Source organism: Sus scrofa, chromosome 4 (genome assembly GCF_000003025.6).
Source record: "Sus scrofa isolate TJ Tabasco breed Duroc chromosome 4, Sscrofa11.1, whole genome shotgun sequence".
Lineage (NCBI taxonomy): Eukaryota > Metazoa > Chordata > Mammalia > Artiodactyla > Suidae > Sus > Sus scrofa.
The window spans coordinates 77,668,422-77,689,748 of NC_010446.5; the positions used below are offsets into that span (position 1 = coordinate 77,668,422).

General features: G+C 46.1%; 1 protein-coding gene across 1 annotated transcript; it reads left to right on the top strand.

The window, feature by feature from the left end:
• On the top strand, positions 4,779 to 14,276 carry ALKAL1 (ALK and LTK ligand 1). The gene is made up of 5 exons (XM_021089376.1): positions 4,779 to 5,267; positions 7,494 to 7,547; positions 9,186 to 9,266; positions 10,405 to 10,482; positions 13,486 to 14,276. The coding sequence occupies exons 1-4, from the start codon at positions 5,102 to 5,104 to the stop codon at positions 10,467 to 10,469; spliced, it is 366 nt and encodes a 121-aa protein (XP_020945035.1). The 5' UTR covers positions 4,779 to 5,101; the 3' UTR covers positions 10,470 to 10,482; positions 13,486 to 14,276.

Genomic DNA, 21,327 nt, shown 5'->3' on the forward strand with positions numbered 1-21,327 from the left:
TGTTCTCAACACACACAGGCGCATGAGGTGACAGAGGCCGCCCTAAGCCCGCCGTGCTCACCATTCTGCAGTGTGTGTGTCACGTGAACGCACACTACACACCCTGCCTCCCCCACCCCGGGAGTTCACAGTATTTTGACAGCATGTCTCTCATCTGATCCTGAAAACAACCTAGGGGGTAGGAGGGTCGGGAAGGCTGAAAGGAACCACGTGCCCTGGGGACAAGGGACAGGGGATCAGTGCAGCTGAGCCAGCGCAGGGAGTCTGTGGGTGTGGAAGGGTATGGAGGGGACACCCGTGCTTGGAAGAACAATTGAGAAGACTAGTTTAGCCAGATAATAAAATGAGAACAAAAATTACAGGAGTTCCCTGGTGGCCTAGCAGCTAAGGATTGGATGTTGTCACTGCTGGGGCACAGTTTGGATCCCTGGTCTAGGTACTTCCACATATGCTGTGGGCGTGGCCAAAAATAGTAACCATTACAAAAGCTGCAGGCAATGACCCTTTGAGAACCAGGATGGTTTGGGCTTGTCACTGTAAGCCCCAGGGGAACCCCTCTGTGCTTGGGAGAGGGACTGACACGGTCAGACTGGCTTTTATGATTTAGTAGGAATCCCGCAGGGGTTGGAGACTCTGTTCTGACGCAGGAACTTAGGGCAGTGCAGACAGAGGTGAGAGATGTGGGGGCTCTGGGGCTGCTAGGAAACACAATGCAGGGGTGGAAAAGAAAATCAGGCACTTCTGGCAATTCACTGTCATAGTCTCTCCAGAACTGAAGTCACTACTGCCACCTATTGGTGAATAAGAGGCCCATCCTTAGGTTGAGCAGCGCAGAAAGAGTTATGTTTTACCAGATGCTGGCAAGAAGCTTGCTGATTTCTGTCAGCCCACCCCCAAATATTTATTGATCTCTATTCAAAAGTATTGAGAGGAGTGAAAAAAAAAACACTCTGTCTTCGGCTGAAAAGGTTTAGGATATGGTTTAAGAAATAATATAAGCCAAACAGTTCCCTGCTAATCTAAATGCAATGTGAGGTCCCAGCAGGAGAATTTGATAGGACTCATTAAGTTGCACTGGCTGAAAGGGTGGTGGTAGGCGGTCCATTCAAAGAGGACACACACAGAAGGAGGCTTTAGATGTGGTCAGAAAAGGAGCAGTGGGCCCAGGTCCAGTGGGCCCAGGAGAGCTCTCAACAAACAGCCTGAGATTGACCTGTCCCAAGCTTTCAGCCAGCTGTCCTTTCCGGGGTGTGTGAGATGCTCTGAGGGCACACGAACATCTTCCTCTTTAAAACTGATGCCATCTGCAGGCTAAAGCCTAACCCTAACCCTAACCCTAACCCTAACCCTGCTCCAAAAGGAGCAGGTCCAGATCCATCCAAAGAAAGGACAGTATTTTTCACATCACTAGCACAGGACAGAAAATTGCTGATGCTGAACTGGAGAATCAAATGGCAGCTGGTCTCTGTCTGTCCTGGGATTTATACCTTTGTATTTATTTTAAAGGAGACTAAAATTAAGTCTAACCTAAACCTGGCAGTCACTTAAAGTGGGTAGGTGGGTGAGTAGTATTCGTGCTTTGCAGAGGGGAGACCGAGGCTTGGGGGAAAGTTAGAGTCCCCAAGGTCACACGGCGGTGATGTGGGACAGCTGGGATTTGAAGCCAGGTGGAGGATTTCTGACCCCATTTTCTGGAAATGCCACTTTGCACTGTTTCCTGTACTCTGTCTTCACCTGCGTGAACAGCAGCTACTTGAAACGGCGTATTTACATGTAACTTGCTGATACCAAGACCCATGGCTGATTTTTGTTATTTTAAGCGACAGTCCAACCTATACTATCTTGTTTCTCCTTGGAGATCCGAATGGTGTCTCATAATTCCCTTCCCTCCGTAAGACATTGAACATGTAAGAGTTTCTTAAATACTTCCAGATTCCCATCTTTTCCTTGTTTTGAATGATTCCTCATCACTTGGATGGTTTATGTGCACTCAGCTCAGGACATAAATGTTTAAAAAGTTTGGAATGATTCAAACATTTGCCTAAGAACATCACCACTTGTTGCTTTATCTTTGTATCTGAGTATCTCAGCTCAGAACTATGACCAGAACGCACTATGAGGCACTTGCCAGAGAATTCTAAAGAATGTCTCTTTCCTCTCACTCCCTCTAAGTACATCACTTAGCTGATTCAGAATCATAAAAGCCACATAAAGGGGGTTCAGACTAAACATGTAGGAGAGGAAGCCCACCAAGTAAGCTTTTTATAATTCAGACATAATTTACTGATATCTCTAAGACTGCCATGAGCGTGGGGTAGCTACTGTGACAGCTGTCACGGGTGTTTGCACGCGAGGTCCACTTTGTTGCTTCCTTCAGCAGAGGCCATTGCTGTAGGATCAGTAACATGGTTCTCCAAGGAGCAACGAGGTACTGCAATACTGTGGTATATTCTCTTCTGGCCTAGTCTCGCTTAAATGGATGTATGGGCAAGGAGTCCCGTACAGAGAAAAGCAATTTTCCAACCTCCCTAGACTGAAACATCTTCCTTTTATTTAGGTGCTGCCCTACCCTGTAAATTTTCTTCTTCCTGTGATGATAAGAAATATGGAATACCTTGCACTCAGCACACGGAACAAAAGTTCTTCTGTGCACTGTTGGCTCAGTCTAACTCTGTGAGTGAGACCAGCTGTCACTACACAATAGGTTATGGATTCTTTGTGTTATTTTCCTGACATTTAGTATAGAGTTGAGGATTTTGTGTCATCCATTGTTTTATTATAGAGTCTTTCGCTGTCGTAATGTAACTCACTAACTCCAAAGCTTATTAGCGAAATTCTGCAATGGTTTGTGGAAATTGCATGTTATCAGAAAACCGGTTTGTTGTAGGAAATGTTAGTCATCAATATGGCTATTATTTATTCATTTGTTATAAATAACCTTTCGAGTTTTGTCTCTTATTCCCCCCACCTTATTTCCTTGTATAATTGTGTGAATCACAGAGGGCCAGGTAGATTAAAAAAAAAAAAAAAAAAAAAAGCCAGGAGATCCCATTGTGGCTCAGTGGTTTAAGAATCCAACCAGTATCTCCAAGGATGCAGGTTCCATCCCTGGCCTTGCTCAGTGGGTTAAGGATCTGGTGTTGCCGTGAGCTGCAGTGTAGGTTGCAAATGCAGCTTGGATCTGGCATGGCCAAGGCTGTGTTGTAGGCCGGCAGCTGCAGCTCCAATTTGACACCTAGCCCGGGAAACTCCATATGCCACAGGTGGAGCCCTAAAAGAAAAAAACCCAAAATTCAACACATATTTGAAAAATAATTTTTTTTTTTTTGTCTTTTTGCCATTTCTTGGGCCGCTCCTGCGGCATATGGAGGTTCCCAGGCTAGGGGTCTAATCAGAGCTGCAGCCACTGGCCCACGCCAGAGCCACAGCAATGCAGGATCCGAGCCGCATCTGCAACCTACATCACAGCTCACGGCAACGCCGGATCGTCAACCCACTGAGCAAAGGCAGGGACTGAACCCGCAATCTCATGGTTCCTAGTCGGATTCGTTAACCACTGCGCCACGATGGGAACTCCTGAAAAATAATTTTAAGCAAAGTTAGAGTTAGAATGGAAACAACCACATGAAAACTCCTGACCGTTGAAACTTAGGTCTTTGATACCCAGCTAAGGTGGGTAAAAGCAAGAAAGAAAGGAATCAGGGAACTCCATATGTGTTGGAGCATCATTGCTGCTGCTGGAAAGCAACAATGCTTGATGCCTATAACAAATGTTCTTGGAGTGTCAGCTTACAGATTTCCAGCTGACCAAGTTGTGCTGTTTGAGAATCAAAATAATGCATACTTTTTGTGAAAATTATCATGAATTCTTAATGTCACTCAGAGGCCTAAAACATGATTCTTCCATCATATTTACAGCAGTAACAGGAGCCAAAGCAGTGATAACACCAGATCCTTAACCCACAAGGCCGCCAGGGAACTCCCTGTGGAGACTCTTTTCACTGTTTTCCTATAACCCTTAACCGTGTGTGTGGTGGGGGAGGGCGGAAGTCATTCTCATATTTTGCTGCGTTTGCGGTGGAAACACCAGATTCTTGTGTTTCTTTAATAGAAAGGTGAGAGGAAGCTGCAGTCTTTGCCTGTTTAACACCTTCCTCAGAAGAGTTTCACTCAAAGACATGATTTCACAGGGCTCCTGTAAAGCGTGCTTTGTTTGCGCAATTTCCTGGACGTGTTGGAAACACCAAAGCCTAGAAAGACTATTTGAACAGCTGGGATTACTTTTTGGGGTTTGTGATGACGAGACCTCTTTGTGGGGTGGTTTAACGCCCAATACAATTATTTCTTCCCTCTTATATTCACCTGTTCAGCTCGTTGCATCTGACAAGATAATTAGCAATCAGTTGATCAGCGAGCAATTTCAACATTTCTTAATGCATTTAATACAAAGCAGTACAGAGGGCTAATAAAATGACTGAAATCCCAATAATTTACAAGTTGAGAGATGCGCACTTTATTTTAACAAGTAGCCTTAATCTCATTTTCTATTTTGGGCATCGACGAAAACGCTGGAAAGCAGTTCTTTAAGGAAGAAACCCCTGTGGACTGCGGTCTTGGTCTCTACTCAGGGCTAGATGGGGGGTGGGGTGGGATGGCGTGGGGAGCTCATGGGAGGCGGGGCTGGGGTCTGGCGGGGCGGGGCGGAGCCACTGGTCCCCCAACCCCAATCCGGGAGGGGGCGGGGTTAGGGGCGGGGCTCGGGCTCTGGGGACCCACACCTTCCCGCTCCCGAGCCGCGTCTCTGCAGCCCGGCGCCGCTCACACTCTACTCGCCTCTGTCGCGACCGGGAAGTTGCGGGTTCTCTCGACCCCCGTGGGCTAGGGGGTGCCCGAACAGCCGCAGAGCTGAGGATCGGCGCCGTCGAGGGTCCTGAGAGCATCCGCGAGCCAGGACTCGTTCACGTCCCCAGGCAGCCCCGCGTCCCCGCCCGTGTCCTGGACCCTCCCCGAGGCGCGCAGGTGTCGCCCGCCCTCCGCCTCGAGCCGCGGACGCTTACCTCCGCCCGGGACCCGCCAGATCTACGGCCGCTCCCGCGCGCCCATGCGACCCGCGAGGTCAGGCGCCCCGCTGCCCGCGCTGCTCGTGCTGGCGCTGGTTCTGTCCCCGCACGGGACCCAGGGTAGGCCCGGGGGCCGCAGGGACGCGCGTGTTGTGGGCGAGGAGCCGAAGCCCTGGCCGTCCCTCCCCGCCGCCTCCAGGAGCGCAGGTAAGCAGCCCCGTGTCCCCGCCCTTTGCCCGCGCCTGGCTCGGGAGGACTCGTGCAGCGCCGACGGGACCTTGCTCGGGGCAGCCTGACTCATGCACCGCGGACGACTGGCGGTCGCTTGACGCACCCCTTCCCGGTGGGGGAGGCCCTGTAAGTGGGCTGGCACAGAGCCACAGGACCTGGGTTTCAGCCCCAGCGGTCGAAGCGCCGCGGACAGGTTGGCACCTGGCGGCACTCTCCGGGTCCCCCGGGGTTTGCGGGATTAAGTCGGATCTCTGGCGTCAAGTGCTGGACGCTCCTTGGTGCGCTTCCCGCCCCCGCCCCAGGAGCTGGAGCAGAGGATGGATGGGATACTGCGGGGGTGCTTAGCCCACGCGCTGCCCTCGGCTTCCTAATCAGTTCTGGGCGCTCAGGTTCCAGGCTACTTAGCTGCGGGAGGAGCGGGGCAGGGGCAGGGGGTGGAAGAGGAACCAGAAAAGGTAGTGGCCACCATGGAGGGCGGGGGGGGGGGGGCGTCCTAAGACACATTTACTTTCTTCAGAGAATCTGATCTGTGTTGCTGCTTTTCTTTTTTCCTTCCTTCCTTCCTTTTTTTTTTTTCTTCTTTTTTTTTTTTTTAATTTAAAACCTTGCTGGCTTGAGGCTTAAGGTGCAAATGTGAAGGCCATTTGGGGGAGGTTATTACAAACAATTACAGATGAATATTCTTAGTAGCTTAGTAATGCGGCTGTTATAGCCTGAGGTGTATGTATTTGAACTGTTCATTTTCTTTTAAGTGGGAGTTTACCATAACCTATAGGACGTTTCAGTCCCTTTGTTCTGGCTGCAGCCGGGTGAGCAGGTTAAAGGAAGGAGACAGGCGTGATGCTGCTGCCCAGGAACAGTCACACCAGCCTGGTGGCTCAGTCTTGTGTAACGAGACAACACGAGTGTGTGGGTCTCGGGTGGATTTTGAGGTGGAATATCCAAAACTACGTAGTGGGGGGAGAAAGAGGAGGTCAAGCACACCTTGTGGATATTTGGTCGAAGTAAAGAGTGGTGCCAGCTGTTGAGACCGGGGTTGTGGGGGAGGAATGGATCTGGGGTTGGGGGAGTCAAGTGCTCAGTTCTGCCCATGCTCCTTTCAGCTACCTACAGGGTCCTGCAGTGGCAAGAAGGGACCAGGTACCTCTGCTGGCGGTCTGGAGCCCAGGGGCTGGGTCAGAGAGACTAGGGATCAGCAGCATAAACAGCTACCAGGTCATGTGTTCAGTGCTCGTCATTAGAGTCGGCTTGTAAGGACATTACAACTTTTAAGAGAACACTGCATAGGTTTCAGGTGTACAGCATAATAAGATGTTTGTAGACATTGCAAAATGGTCACCACAGGAAGTCTGGTTGTCCTCTGTCACCATAGTTTTAGAATTGACTCTCTTGGCAACTTTCAGACATGCTCTACAGTGTTACTAGCTCTAGCCCCAGCTCTCCATCGCATGCCCAGGACTTACTTATTTTTAAGTGGAAGTTGGAGTTCCCGTCGTGGCTCAGTGGTTAACGAATCCGACTAGGAACCATGAGGTTGTGGGTTTGATCCCTGGCCTCACTCAGTGGGTTAAGGATCCAGCATTGCTGTGAGCCTTGGTGTAGGTTGCAGACACGGCTTGGATCCTGTGTTGCCGTGGCTCTGGCACAGGCTGGAGGCTATAGCTCCGATTTGACGCCTAGCCTGGGAACCTCCATATGCCGTGGGAGCGGCCCAAGCAATGGCAAAAAAAAAAAAGACCCCCCCAAAAAAAGTGAAAGTTGGTACCTCGTGACCTTCACCATTTCACCTGCTCCCAGCCCCCCACCCCTCTGGCAACCACCATTCTGTTCTCTGTGTCTGTGAGCTTAGTTTTGTTTGGTTTGTCTTATTTTTAGATTCCACATATAAGTGAAATCATATCGTGTTTATCTTTGTCTGATTTATTTAACTTAACAGAATTCCCTCTAGGTCCATCCTTGTCCCAAGTGGCAAGATTTTATTATTTATTTATTTATTTATTTTCATGGCTGAGTCCTATTTCATTGTGTATACATACCACATCCATTTATCCATCAATGAACAATGAACGCTTAGGTTGTTTTGGAAATAATGCTGTGATGAACATGGGGGTGCAGCTATCCTTTGGAATTAGTGTTTTGTAAGGATGTTTTTAATGAAGGATGTACATTCGAGAAATTCTAAGGTTTTTTGTTTCTTTTCAGAAATATTCCCAAGAGATTTGAACTTAAAAGACAAATTCATAAAGCATTTCACAGGTAAGCATAAACGTAATTCAATTAAATACAAAGGTTGCTGGAAAGTCATCTATTAGGGATTGGAGATAAGAGGATACATGTCTGCAAGGGGCTCACAGGCCAGGCAGGGGGCTAAACAGATACCGTTACCTTGTATTAACCGTGATGTAAGCCAGGTCTTGGTGAGTAATAGCAGCATAGGCAGAGTTTCAGGAATACAAAGGAAGCGGTCAGTTTTGCCAAGAACCACCAGGAGAGGCTGAGGACACAGTGTGTAAGTTGGGTTCCAAGGCTTTCTCAGGTGAGAGAGGCATCCTGGCCAGAAGGAACCCTCTGTGAACATGGTGTGGTCTGCGCAGAGTGGTCAGTGCGGCTGCACCAGCAGGCAGTTCATTTTATTTATTTTATTCCCTTTTTTTTAAAGGCCATACCCGTGGCATATAGAGGTTCTTAGGCTAAGGGTCTGATCAGAGGCACTGCTGCCAGCTTATACCACAGCCGCAGCAACACTGAATCTGAGCCGCGTCTGCAACCTACACCCCAGCTCACGGCAACGCCAGATCCTTAACCCACTGAGCAATGCAGGGATTGAACCTGTGTCCCCGTGGATAATAGTCAGTTTCATTACCACTGAAACCACAACAGGAACTCCCACCAGTAGGCAGTTTAGGCGAGGGTGTGTGTGGCCCTGGGCAGAGTGGCTGTGTTGAGACGGTCTTCAGCCCCCAGTGTGTGCTAAGGGATTTGGCTGTGCTCCCAGCCAGGAGTATGAGGGAAGGGTCTGGAATGGGGCAGAGCAGACTTCCAGACCCCCTTGTCTGTCCTTGACACTCCAGGTCCTTCAACCTTGTGAGTCACTGCAGTCATCCCACGGCCACCTTCTGGCCAATCAGGCATTATTTTGGGGCGCACAACCACCTCTGTGCCATTCCCAGTACCCCCACCTTTCACTGTTTTCCACCTCAGTGGAAAGAGGAGGATGTGGTTTCCCACATGCCCAAAGCCCAGGGCCACCTTGAAATGATGGTGGAATGAGAGGGTAAAGCCTGTGTGAAGCGTGAGGAATCTCCCGAAGCTTCCAGAACCCTTTGAGCTCTCCTGCCTCTGCCACTTTGGCGCAGAGCAGACTCCAGGTATAGGGCGAATGCTGAGGGGGACTGGCCTGGGCTCGTGGGAAAGATAATTGACGTCTCGAGGCCCCGTCCCCTTTACAGTGGACGCTGATCAGACACAAACTGCTCCAAGTCGAAACGGAGTGTCTGCCTATGAACGTTCATTGCTATGAACTAAAAACCTGAAGACCAAAGTGGAAACCAAGGATATTTATATTTTTCTTGCTCATGTCCACGCGAGTCACCCTCTGTAGATGTCCCCCTCTGTCTGGAGCTTTTCCCTCTTAATTATTCTGAAGCGTTCTCCCCACATGGAAGGTTCCCTTACGTGAGATGTTGAGCGCGTGGTCTGAGCATTGAGGATTTTTCACAGATCACACCTCGCTGCCCGCCCCAGAGTCTCGGGGCAGAGAAGTGCCTGCAGGCAAGGTCCTTTAAGGGCGTGGAAAGGTGTGCCCAGCTGCATGGTCTCCATCCATAAAGCACCAGCAGATTTGCTTGGAAATACACCTACATGCATCGTAAGCGCTCTTTTCCTGTCCGACAGGGCCGGTCACGTTTTCAGCTGAATGTCGCAAACATTTCCACAGGCTCTACCACAACACCAGGGACTGCTCCACGCCAGCCTGTAAGTAGCTCGGGTCCTTTCTGCTCTTTTCAAACAATCTTTATCGAGCAGGAAATGCGTGTAATTCTAAATTGCCGCTGTCTGCGAGTGGAAGTAACAGACTAAACACCGTAAGCTGTTTATGATCCTGATGGTACTTTAAGGTGTGTGTGTGTGTGTGTGATGTTGGCACCGGAAGGAATGAAACCACCTTCCCGTTGGGACTGTTTCAGACAAATCTGAAAATAGCCAGATTTCCTTAAGGACCAAAATGTTTGTCAGGATTTAAACCTTTTATCATTTTTCAAATTCCTTGGCATAAATAAGACACTCGCTTATATAAATGAAAAAAAAAAAAAAAAGATGACCATGACGTATAAGTCAAAATTTCCTTGTAAATTTTAAAAAATAGTTTCATATCACATCATTGATATGATGAGTGATAGACTTTGCTGGATAATGGTTGGGGGTATTTTAAAGGTTGTCTGATGAATTCTTTTGGATACTTAAGTTACTGAACTGAGTAGCAATTCCACAACATAATATTTAAATGCAGTCCTTTAAACTCTGCCCAAATCATGATTTAGTTTGGTAACTCAGTTGGCTGTTTGAAAATTCCTTTCTAAATCTAAACTTTCTTTTTAAAGAAAATGAACTCAAAACATTTTGTATCTTTTTAGCTAAACAGGTCATCTTGAGGCTTGTTTAATGTGACTCGGGATGTTGAATCAGAGTTGCGAGTTTTTCCAAAGCTACTGGAGTTAGTTGACCAGGGAAAATGGATTCTGTTGGAATCTAGGCAGAATGATTTAGCTCCAGGACAGCATGGAGGCGACACTTGGGGCTTTGGAATGAAACTGCTTACTGGCCAAGAGATTCTTAACATTTTGATGCTATTTTATCTCTAATATGAAGATAACAATAGCATGTATCTACTTGCGTCATCAGGAGAATTAATGAGAAAATCCCGGTTAAGCGTTTGCTTTATTAGATTATTAAATATTAATCTAATGCTTATTAAATTATAGCTATTAAATATTAATCTAGTGTTTATTAAATTATAGCTATCATTATGACGAATGAGTGACAGTGATTAGCGTGATTTCCTCCCCATTTGTAGTAACTATATATATTTTTTCATTTAAATATTTTTTTCTAGATTACAAAAGATGTGCTAGACTGCTAAAAAGATTAGCAGCGAGTCCTCTGTGCTCACAGACCTAGAAAATCTACATGAGTATGTATTTATTAATTGTTCTTATTCTGTTTAAGAGCCTGACTTTCTTACAACGTTTGGAACAAAATTTTTAAAAAGCCAGGAAGCTGATTTTAGCAACACCTTATGAACTTCATCTATGGATTTTCTGCTTTGTGTTAAAGCTTGGTTTAAGTGCCCACACTGGTTTACTGAATTAATAAAAAATGTCCTTGATAGCGACTGCATTAGGATAAACAGCTTTTTGGCAGCCTGGCCAGTCCTGAGTGATTTTTAAAAAATATTTCAACATTTGATATGATTTCATCATTGTGCAGAAGCATACGCAGACACACGTTAGGTGAATAAAACTATTTATTTTTTTTTTTTTTGCTTTTTAGGGCCACACCCATGGCATATAGAGGTTCCCAGGCTAGGGGTTGAATCGGAGCTGTAGCTGCCGGCCACAGCCACAGCCATGCCAGATCCAAGCCACATCTGTGACCTACACCACAGCTCACGGCAACGCCGGATCCTTAACCCACTGAGCGAGGCCAAGGACTGAACCCACAACCTCATGGTTCTTAGTCAGATTCGTTTCTGCTGCACCACGATGGGAACTCCTACTGTTTAAAGGTTTACTTTTTAAAAACTGGCCTAAAAGTTATAATAAAAGTACATATAATAAAAATAGGGTTCTAAAATGTTGGTTCATGCAATATCGGTAATGAGAAGAGAGAAAATACTGGAAGAACAGAAGAGAAAGCAAACCATCAAACATATGATGAACATGTAACTGTTGTCTGCCCTAGTATACAATTTGCCAGAGTGAAATGATTGGTGAGAATTTTCATTCTGGTTAAATTACCCTAGGATCAATCCCTAGGGCAATAAGGTATTTGCATGACCTACAAAAGTAGGGTCTGTGCAAAAGAGTGCAAGGTATTCATTTCTTTGCAACAATCTTTTTTATTATAGTTGATTCATAATGCAACAATTTTTATATTAGTAATTCTTTCCAGCATAGTACGAAGTTAGCATTTTTTTGGGGGGGTTGTGACAGCGTTTCAGTGACAGAAACAAGTCTTTTTAAAGAAACTTAACTTTTGGAGTTCCCACTGTGGCACATGGGTGAAGGGCCTGGCATTGCCACACCTGTGGTGGAGGTTGCAGCTGGCAGCTCAGATTCAATCCCTGGCCCCAGGGAACTTCCATATGCCGTGGGTGCAGCTGCAAAAGAAAAACAGACAAATAAAACCTCAGCTTTTGTGGCGTAGGCCAGCAGCTATAGCTCCAATTGGACCCCTAGCCTGAGAACCTCCATATGCTGCAGGTGTGGCCCTAAAAACCAAAAAAAAAAAAAAAATCCCACAAACAAACAAATAACCCCCCCCCAAAAAAAAAACCCTCCGCTTTTGAGGGTGGAAATCAAAGTCTTAGAGAACCTGGAGTCTGGAAGCATCTATGAATATCTTCTTCTGGCCAGTGTAACCTAATCTATCCTATACAACTGCGTGGGAATTTACTAAACCTACCTGACAGGTGTGTTGTCATAGTTACTGAGGCAGTTCTGAGCAATATGTGTTGTTGCTATTCTTATTTAAAAAGCAATTATAAATTAGTAATAATAATTGTCACTCTATAATAATTCTATATATTTAAAGCTGTGAAACTAAAAAATTTCCTCTTTTTTAGATTAAGACCATGAACTAGATCATTTTAATCATCACTGAACTTGATCATTTTTGTGTTCAGGGGCAAGATTCTCAAATCAGTTACTCTCAACCTGTTGAGAACCTTTTGAATAAGGAAAAACATGAATAAATGAAGAAAATTCAGTGGGCTCTTGAAATGACCTAAATCAAGTCATGTTTATCTCATTTATTTTAATTTATTTTATGAGAATGAGTAAACTTACATAAGTTTTAAAAAATAGCATAATAACTGGAAAAGTTCTCATATAATTGGTACTGCATGTAATTTTTATGTATTTATTTATTTATTAATTTCTTGGTACTGCATATAATTTTTATGTATTTATTTATTTATTAATTGCTTTATAAGGCCACACCTGCAGCACATGGAGGTTCCCAGGCTAGGGGTCAAATCGGAGCTGTAGCCACCGGCCTACACCACAGCCACAGCCACGCCAGATCCGAGTCACATCTGTGACCTACACCACAGCTCACAGCAATGCCAGATCCTTAACCCACCGAGCGAGGCCAAGGTTGGAACCTGCATCCTCATGGATACTAGTCAGATTTGTTTCTGCTGCACCGTGACGGGAGTTCCCATATGATTTAAAATATTGTATGCAAGTTATATTCTCCTGAGACAAGATTCATGGAGGACAGAGCTGATGAACAGGTCCCTGCAAACCTGCAGAGTCTGGACATTTCTTGAGGTCTTCTGCAGTCTCATCGCTCATAGGATCTCAGTTACTTAACACAGAATTGAATATTACAGATTAATACATATTAGGAATATTTTGAATTATTTAGGTGAAGTCAAATTCATTTTTTGGTTTATGCAGATATCTTCTTCTTCTTCTTTTTTTTTTTTTTTTTGTCTTTTTAGGGCCGCACCTGTGGCATATGGAGGTTCCCAGGCTAGGAGTACAATTGGGGCCACAGCTGCCAGCCTATACCACAGCCACAGCAACGTGGAATCCGAGCCGCAACGGCGACCTACACCACAGCTCAGGGCAATGCTAGATCCTTAACCCACTGAAGAAATCCAGGGATTGAACCCATGTCCTCTGGATACTAGTAGCATTCATTACTCCTGAGCTGCAACAGGAACTCCTAAGCAGATACCTTAAAACTGTAATGGGGAAGCCATCATTTAAACTTTAAACCTTTAGTTCTGATGAGCCCCTCTCCCCCTCCACACACATTAATCTACATTCTCAGACTTAGACTAGTAAGACTCCACAGATTCTTGAAACAAAACAAAATAAATTATAACTATACTAAAGCTATGCATATTTTTGAGTATGTTAAAAGCCGCATCATAAATGGCATTTTTTCTTCTCTCCTCCTACAGGCATTTCTTAAGAATGTAAATCTAATTTGAAGGGGAAAAAAGGACCTGGAATCATACCAACTGTAAAAAGAGACGAACCTCCTAATTTTTTTTTTTTTTTTTTTGGTCTTTTTGTCTTTTTAGGACTGTACCAGCAGCATATGGAGGTTCCCAGGCTGGGGGTCCAATCAGAGCTGTAGCTGCCCTGCCTACACCAGAGCCACAGCAATGTGGGATCCAAGCCGTGGCTGCAACCTACACGGCAACTCTGGATCCTTAACCCACTGAGCGAGGCCAGGGATTGAACCTGCGTTCTCATGGATGCTAGTTGGGTTTGCTAACTGCTGAGCCACGACGGGAACTCCCTGAAACTTCTAAGTTTATGCTGCATTAAGATGAGTGAAATAAGAGATTTCTCAGAAATGACTGGTGAGCTGTGTCCTAGCAGAAAATGGGATTGTCTTTGGCTTTTCTTATGTAAATTTCTTAAAACAATGTTTAATTCACATATTGCAAATGGAATAGTAAACATTTTTCTATTCTGCTTTACTTTTATTATATATATTATTTTCTTATATGGTAAACACTATATATGTGTGAACTGTATATTTAATTGTATAAATTATGTCTGAGAGTGCTGAAGAGAAATGATATTTTATATACAATTTTTCATAACATGTTTGTTGAATAATCAGGTACGGAGCCCCCTGTTGTAATTCTAATTTAATAATATTTAAGACCTTTTCAGAATTTGTTGCTTTTATTTGCCTTCATTTGAAATGAACATTTTAGTAAAACTGAAATAGGAAAAATCTGTGTTTTTTTTCTTTGAATTAAAGACGTTTGTAGCAGAGGTTATGTTACTGAAAATGAGGACCTGCCGCTCGCTTCTCTAAAGCCAGTAGAGAGCAAGTTTGGTGGAAAGGAAAGTTTACTTTATTTCGGCCAGCGAGGTGGGTGGTGCCTCGGTGATTTGGGGGTGAGGGTGTAGGGTGGTGACCTCGGGATGGATGGGGTGAGGGGTCAGCCCAGGTCAGCCAGCTTCGGGAGAGGCTCAGGCACCTGTCAGATGTGAGGGCAGAAGAGGTCCAGGGAGATCTTTGTACAATATGAGATGTTTGGGGTGTTTATTTGTATTTATTTATTTAATGAGTGTAATATTATTTTATTAACAATTAAATTTCTCAGACAATGCTGGCCGTGCCGCATGTTCAGTTTCTTGAAATAAAGGCATCTAAGGATGCCAGGTTAATACAGCATAAAATACTAATAGCATCTAAGTGGTGTTCTAACTCTACCTGTGTGCACAAGCAGAGGGAGAAGCCCTGCGCTTGGAGGAAACGCTCGGGACTGAACCAAGGTCCTTGGCCACTGACAGAATCCCCCCTTGACTTCAAACTGGAGACAAACCAGAGAGTCTGTCAGTTTACAAAAACCACTGATTTCAGGACAAATTAATGGATAGATTGGCAGGAGCCAGTTCAGATTGTGGGGGCCAGTCTGACGAGAGCAAGGTTAGCTGGATGGGCCTGTTGCAAGTCCAGGATCCGTCAGTCAGAGCAGCAGTCTCCAGGCAGCGTGGTTAGTGCGTTCTTCAGAAATCGCTGGTTTCATAAGGTGCTTTTCCCAAGCGGAGGATGCTGGTTAAGCATCAGTGAGAGAAGCACAACCGAGTAGCTCCGGCTTCTGAGGAGGTGGGGAGGGCTGGATTCTGCAGCAGAAGAGGAAAAATTGAAGCTCATAGGAAGCATTTGAATAAATCGAAAAGTGAACCCATTTGCCATGTGCATTTTTGGGGATAACTTTTGAATACGTGGGTTGTTAGTGGCTGCGTGACCCTGGGAAGTTGCCAGTCTCTGTGCCTGCACCTTCTGGTCTGTGTGGGTGGAGTGGGACCTCTCCTCACAGAGACACAGACTGGCTGGTGGTCAAGTGCCCGGAAGCACCTTCAGCACACGGAGCATCACGTTTTGTTAAGACCCAGACTGGGCAGAGGGCCGATTCCCGCATGTCCTTTCCCTGCTGTCCCTCAGACATTGCTGTGACCTTCTGCCCTGCTGTGACCTTCTGGGGAGGGGTGGTGGGAAGTGGGTGGTGCGGTGCCAGGCTCGCCTTTCCGGGTCCACTGCTAACACAGCCGTTTCCACCCACTGGGAGGCGCCAGAGAGGTAGGAACAACCCTGGACATAACAGTAGTGGGCTTACTTTTGAGTTCCTTAATTATCTGCCCCCAGACCAACCTCAAACCAGCCTCTCTCCTGACTTCTAACACTGCGGATTAGCTTTGTTCTCTCTGAACTTTATCGATTTTAAATTTTTAAAAAAATTTTAGTTTGATTGAATTCTTTGGCTGCACCCACAGCATGTGGAAGTTCCCAGGCTGGATATCAACCCAGCCCCTCAGCCGTGACAATGCCAGATCTGCGGAGCCGCCAGGGAACTCCTCTTTTTGAACTCCACATTCACAGACTTTTATAGAACATCCTGTGTTGTCTCTGCCTTCATTTGCTCCCCACTAAATTTATGAGGTTTGTCCCTAGTACCGCACGCTGCTGTCATCATCGTTTACAAAGTACTAATTTAGACAGATGCAAAGTTGGCTGGTTTGGATGGAATATTCCCCACTTGCTTGTTGATTGTATTTCATCATCTGTCAGTTTTCTCTCTCCTTTGCTGTTATGGATTTTAGGTGCCAACACAGCAGGTATTTTTCAGGGAAAAGATAAGTACCTAAATATTTGCAAGAAATGATAAGAAAGCCACCCGGAGCAGTAGTTTAGGAAGCCTGGCTCACAAGGAGGTTGGGTCTGTGTTCTGCTTTGGCAGCAGGTAACCCCGAGAAGCCTCTCTAGCCCTCTGGGTTTCCATTCTGTAGGTGGAATAATAAGCCTTGCTTGACTCAGCGTCTCAAAGCCCTCGCTTCGTCCACTGTCAGGCACACAGGAGCACACACAGATGGGGACTCTGATTACACAGCCTCAGACTCTATTTCAATTCATGTCTCTTCTAAAAAATGCAGTGATGAATACTCTGTTTCACCGAAATGGAACTTGCTGTCCATGTACAATGAAGCATAAACTTAGGTGTGATTTGCTTTTCATGGTTGGAGAAAAATTCAGCTGAAAACTCTTCTGCCCCCTAGTGGACTTTCATGCCCAAACAGGAAAAAAACAAAACAAAACCCAGAAAACAATTTCTAATTTTTGCAGCAAAATATTTTGAACCCTTAAATGTTTAGTTTCTTTCATTTTTTCAAATATATTTGTATATGCATTCAAAATTACCTCATTTCCAAATAACAGAAACAACCGGTCTTGGATTAAGCCCAAAGAGACCCTCTATGGAAAGATACGAGGGTAACTTATGGGTTCAAGCTTTACCTTTCGGATGGATGGGCACCTGGGGTCCCAGGACTGTGACAGTGAGGATCCATGGAACTTCCCTCGGGAACACTGCCACGGCAGAGAGTTAGCTTGTAAAACGCTCAATTTCCATGGTTTTTTTCCCATTTAAAAGTTCCTGTTCTTGCCAGGGAGGAGCTGATGAGCCCAGATGGGATCCTGTGTTGGCATCAAAGAGTGGGCTTTTTGGGGAAAATCAAATTGCTATTCCCAGGCTATTTTGCCTCCTCACGGGTCCACCTTTCCAACAGTCTGGCAAAAGCGTCTCGCTTCTGTGAAATATTGAACATCTCTTTAACCCATTTGCTTAACTTAAAAGCCAAGAAGAGGAGCTACTGCAGGGGCAAGGAGGAAGAAGCCGAGTTCTGTTTATGTTACTAATTCCGCCACCTCGCTGATTTATCGCCGGCTCAGAAGGGCCTTGGTGATTCATGGGGAGCCCTGGCTTTGCTGCAAAGACCTAGCATCTACCTCCATCATCGCTTGGGCTTATGTCATTATTGTTAAAATAGCAGCTTCCCAAACTGGAATTTTAGCTCATCAGCTTCAAAGCATTAGTGGAATGACTTCAAATATGACAATATCCATAAATTAAGGACGTTCTGACCCGTGTTCTAATGGAAACTATTTCATGTGTATGAGAGTGGAACACAGACAGCAACAATTTATTTTGGAATGTGTGCCGTGTGCAAAAGCTCAGGCCGAGCAGTTTCTCGTGTTATCTTACTTAATTCCTGGGACGTTTAATTATGAGGTAGAGGTGGTTGGCGTTCAGCCTTATTTTTGAGGTGGGGGCCTCGGGCCGAGAGGTTTTTTATGATTGACTTCCCCAAGGGCGTGCAGGGAACACAGAGCAGAGTGAAGACTTGGTCCCAGGTTTTCCGACCCTACATCTGATGGACTCAGAATCATCTGAGTGGTCCTGTTGGGTCACGTGAGCCCACGGGGGTGTCGTCATCCTCGGAAGGGAGCTTGGGTCCTGGTGTCTGCAGGCAGACCTGACAGGGAGGGGACTCTGAACAGCTTGGCCAGAGACGGTGAGTTACATCTAAAGCCAAAGTCATGGCCAGAAAAGGCAAAAGCATGCAGCAAACCTTAGAGGAGCCTGGGCTACAGCAGAGACAGAAGCGTGGTGTCTGGCAGGCGGAGGTTTGTGGAGGCCTCAGTGGAGACATTTAAGAGACAGTCATGCCCAAGGCGTGTGGGGATATGGGGGGTGCAGGACAGCGCTGAGTGGGGTCAGTGGAGCTCAGAGGAGCTCCAGGGAGCTGGCTGCATGTCCTCCTAGTCCCTATAAGCTGCCACACTCTGCAGGACCATGGTTCTCTTTGGTGGGAGCCCACACTTGTGTCTGGAAGCCTCAACGAATGCAATCCCAGATTTCCGCCTCTGGCCTCAGCTGGTTCTGGACACTCTTGTCAGTGGTGTTTGGCCACTAGGATCTCTTATTCCAAGGTTTTGGCTGGTGTTTCTCAATACTGGAGTGGGTGCTGGCATCAGGGACCCACCAAGAAAATGTGGTTCTAAGCGTGTTGACCTAAGTGAGAGGTGGTGAAATGGGCCTGATGTGGAGGGATTGGGAAGGTATAAACTGTTGGCTGATGGGTGTGCAGTTTCAGACACACTGGGTGTCCCCAAGGATCGATGCGGCTTCCTTAGGACTGAGCCCGGCCATTTCCCACTTAAGTCCATGTTACACGCAGACTCCTTCGTGGACAGGTGGTTCTTCCCACGCGGCCTCTACCATTCCAGAATCTTATTATTCCCACTAGATCGGGTACATTGATTGCATGGTAGCCTCCCCCACCATTACTTCTGCCTTCAGAGCAGGAGAAGAGCTTCACGTCGTTGGTGAATGGCGTTTCTCCATGGCTCTCATAAGGGATGCCTCATAGGTTGGCCCCGACGGAGCCACATGACATTTCCATCTATCAGAATGATCAGGGTTCTCATCAGCCTCCTCCTGATGGCCTGGCATTCTGACCTCTCTAACAGCAGGTCACTGCTAAGTTCAAGCCTCAGTCAACCAATGGAACAGATTTCCCACCACTCCCAGATGTTCCAACCAAGCCAGTGACTCCCACACCCCGTCAGGCTGATCCAAGTCCATGAACTCAGATGGGCTGAGGTTTATTCCATGCTCCTAGGTCTCAGACCTTTAGATCCTCACCCACTGATGCCACACAGTCTCTGAGCCCTTTGGGGGTACCTGCTGTCTCTCTAGAGAGGATCTGACTCTTACTGGTCTGGGATACTTGGGGGTGGGGCTCAGTACGACCTGAGGCAGTGGGGGTTCGGGGTGTGTCCTAAGAAAAACTGGTGGTCGTTTGGAAAATGATGCTGAGGGTGTGTCACTGAAAGACTGGTCTGCAGAGAATGGGGTGAAGAGAGGGAAGGGAAGGTCACTGACTGTGTTGATGAGAATCTGGAAGATCTTGATCCATCTCTGGCTTCGTGTCCGCAGGTGCGTTGGTGTAACGACCTGGAGGGTCTGGCATCAGCTTGGGGCTTTGGCTCTGCTCCCTCTGCACCGGCTCTGGTTTCGTTCCTCCTTGGTTATCTCTGCCCTGTGACTTGGGGCTCAGGGGCCACTCAAAGCCACGTGGAGGGCTTTCTTCTTCGTCAGCCTTCCTAGCTGTGTTCGCATGCTCGCCTTCATGTTTTATTTCCACTTTTTGTTTTCCCTGGTGTGCACCCTACAGCCCTGGGGAGAAGCCACACGGCCCGTGGCTTTATTGTCTCCGTGTCCATACCACCTGCCACAGACACCTGCTGTCCTAGTAGCTTGTCTTCACCACACACCTTGTTACGCTTCCTGCAGCAACATTTGAGATACCCTGGGATGGCCATGCGTGGCTAGGCTGCGGGACCCAGTTATTCAATCTGATATTAATCCGGGAGTTTCTTGGTGGCTCGGGGGTTAAGGATCTGGCAGTTTCACTGCAGTGGCTTTGGTCACTGCTATGGCAGGGGTTCAAGTCCTGCCCAGGGAGCTTTTACATGCTGTGAGAGTGGCCAAAAAAAAAAAAAAAATCAGTCCAATACTCTAAGTTTTGCTGTGAAGTTATTTTATAACCATCTCAAGGATCCTGAGATGGGGAGCTTATTCTGGGTTAAATGTAATTGGAAAGTCCTTATAATAGGGAGGCAGAAGGGTTAGAGGAGGCAGTGGAAGAAGCGACACAGGGGTAAGAGGCTGGACTGATGCAAGGAAGAGGCTGCTTGCCAAGGAAAGCAGTGGCCTCTAGAAGCTAAAAAGTTCACATCTCCCTTTCATAGAGTCAACTCAGTTCCTGCCTTCTGGGCTGCTGATCTCTAACCAGCCAGCTGATTGGTCAATTAGATTAAAAAAAACCCACAAGACTCAAACACCTACTTTTCTTAGAGTCATTGTAGTGTGTTTTTAACTCCTCACCACTAATCATTCTGATATTGTGCAAAAGTTACCAAAATGTTAAACACAAAGTAAAAAATGACAGAAAAAAAAACAGGTGCAGAGAGTTTTATTTACGAGACATCCTCACATTAACTTATAGCAGCAATTGGTTCTAAGAAAATGAAGTCTTTCTCTTTATAAGAGGATATGAAACAAAACAAAATACAAACAGCAAACGAAACCTGTAACTAAATACCAGAAGTCCTAGGAGCACACGGGGACAGGGTTTTTGTCAGGGCCCATGGCTGTCAGTTCAGAACCAGTGCAGAGCCTGTGTTCGCATCTAGATGTGCATGTGTGTTCTTCCTGCTGCCTAGAACAGGAGGTGCTTTCTGCAGAAATAAAAGTTCTTAGGAATAAAACTGCACATTAAGTAGGGCAGCAAAGATCCAGCTGGGCTGCAGGGCTTACTGCCTGAGGGGAGGACAGAGGTGAGTGGAAGCCTTAGGGAACTCACCGCCGCCGCTGGAATCTAAAAATAACATGGGATGTTTTGTGCACTTTGTGTGTGTTAAAAACAATAGGCCCCCAACGGAGTCACTTAGACAAACGTCATCATAGTCTCTGCTCTCCCAGAAATGGAATCTTTTTTTCTTTTTTTAAATTGACTTCTAGTTGATCTATAAGTTACAGGTGTACAATATACCGATTGACAAATTTTTAAAGGTTATACTCCACCTATAGTTATTATAAAAGATGGGCTATATTCCCTGTGCTGTGCACTATATCTTTGTAACTTGTTTATTTTAAACATAAATAATTTATCCCTCTTAAGTCCCTCTCCCATCCCGCTGCTCCCCCTCCCTGTCCCCACTGATAATCACTAGTTTGTTCTGTGTATCTGTGGCTCTGCTTCTCTTTTGTTATGCCCACTGGTCAGTTGTATGTTTTGGATGCCACTTATAAGTGAGATCATAGAGTATTTGTCATTCTCTGACTCACTTCACTGAGCACAGTGCCCCCCCATGTTGCTGCAAATTGTAAAATTTTATTTTTTTTTTAAATCAGAAAAGGGAGTTCCCGTCA

Excerpts from the sequence above, each read along its gene's own strand:
- ALKAL1 (XM_021089376.1), top strand. The coding sequence starts at position 5,102 with ATGCGACCCGCGAGGTCAGGCGCCCCGCTGCCCGCGCTGCTCGTGCTG. Across the intron at positions 7,548-9,185 it reads ATTCATAAAGCATTTCACAG|GGCCGGTCACGTTTTCAGCT; the intron begins GTAAGCATAAAC and ends CCTGTCCGACAG. Across the intron at positions 9,267-10,404 it reads GGACTGCTCCACGCCAGCCT|ATTACAAAAGATGTGCTAGA; the intron begins GTAAGTAGCTCG and ends ATTTTTTTCTAG.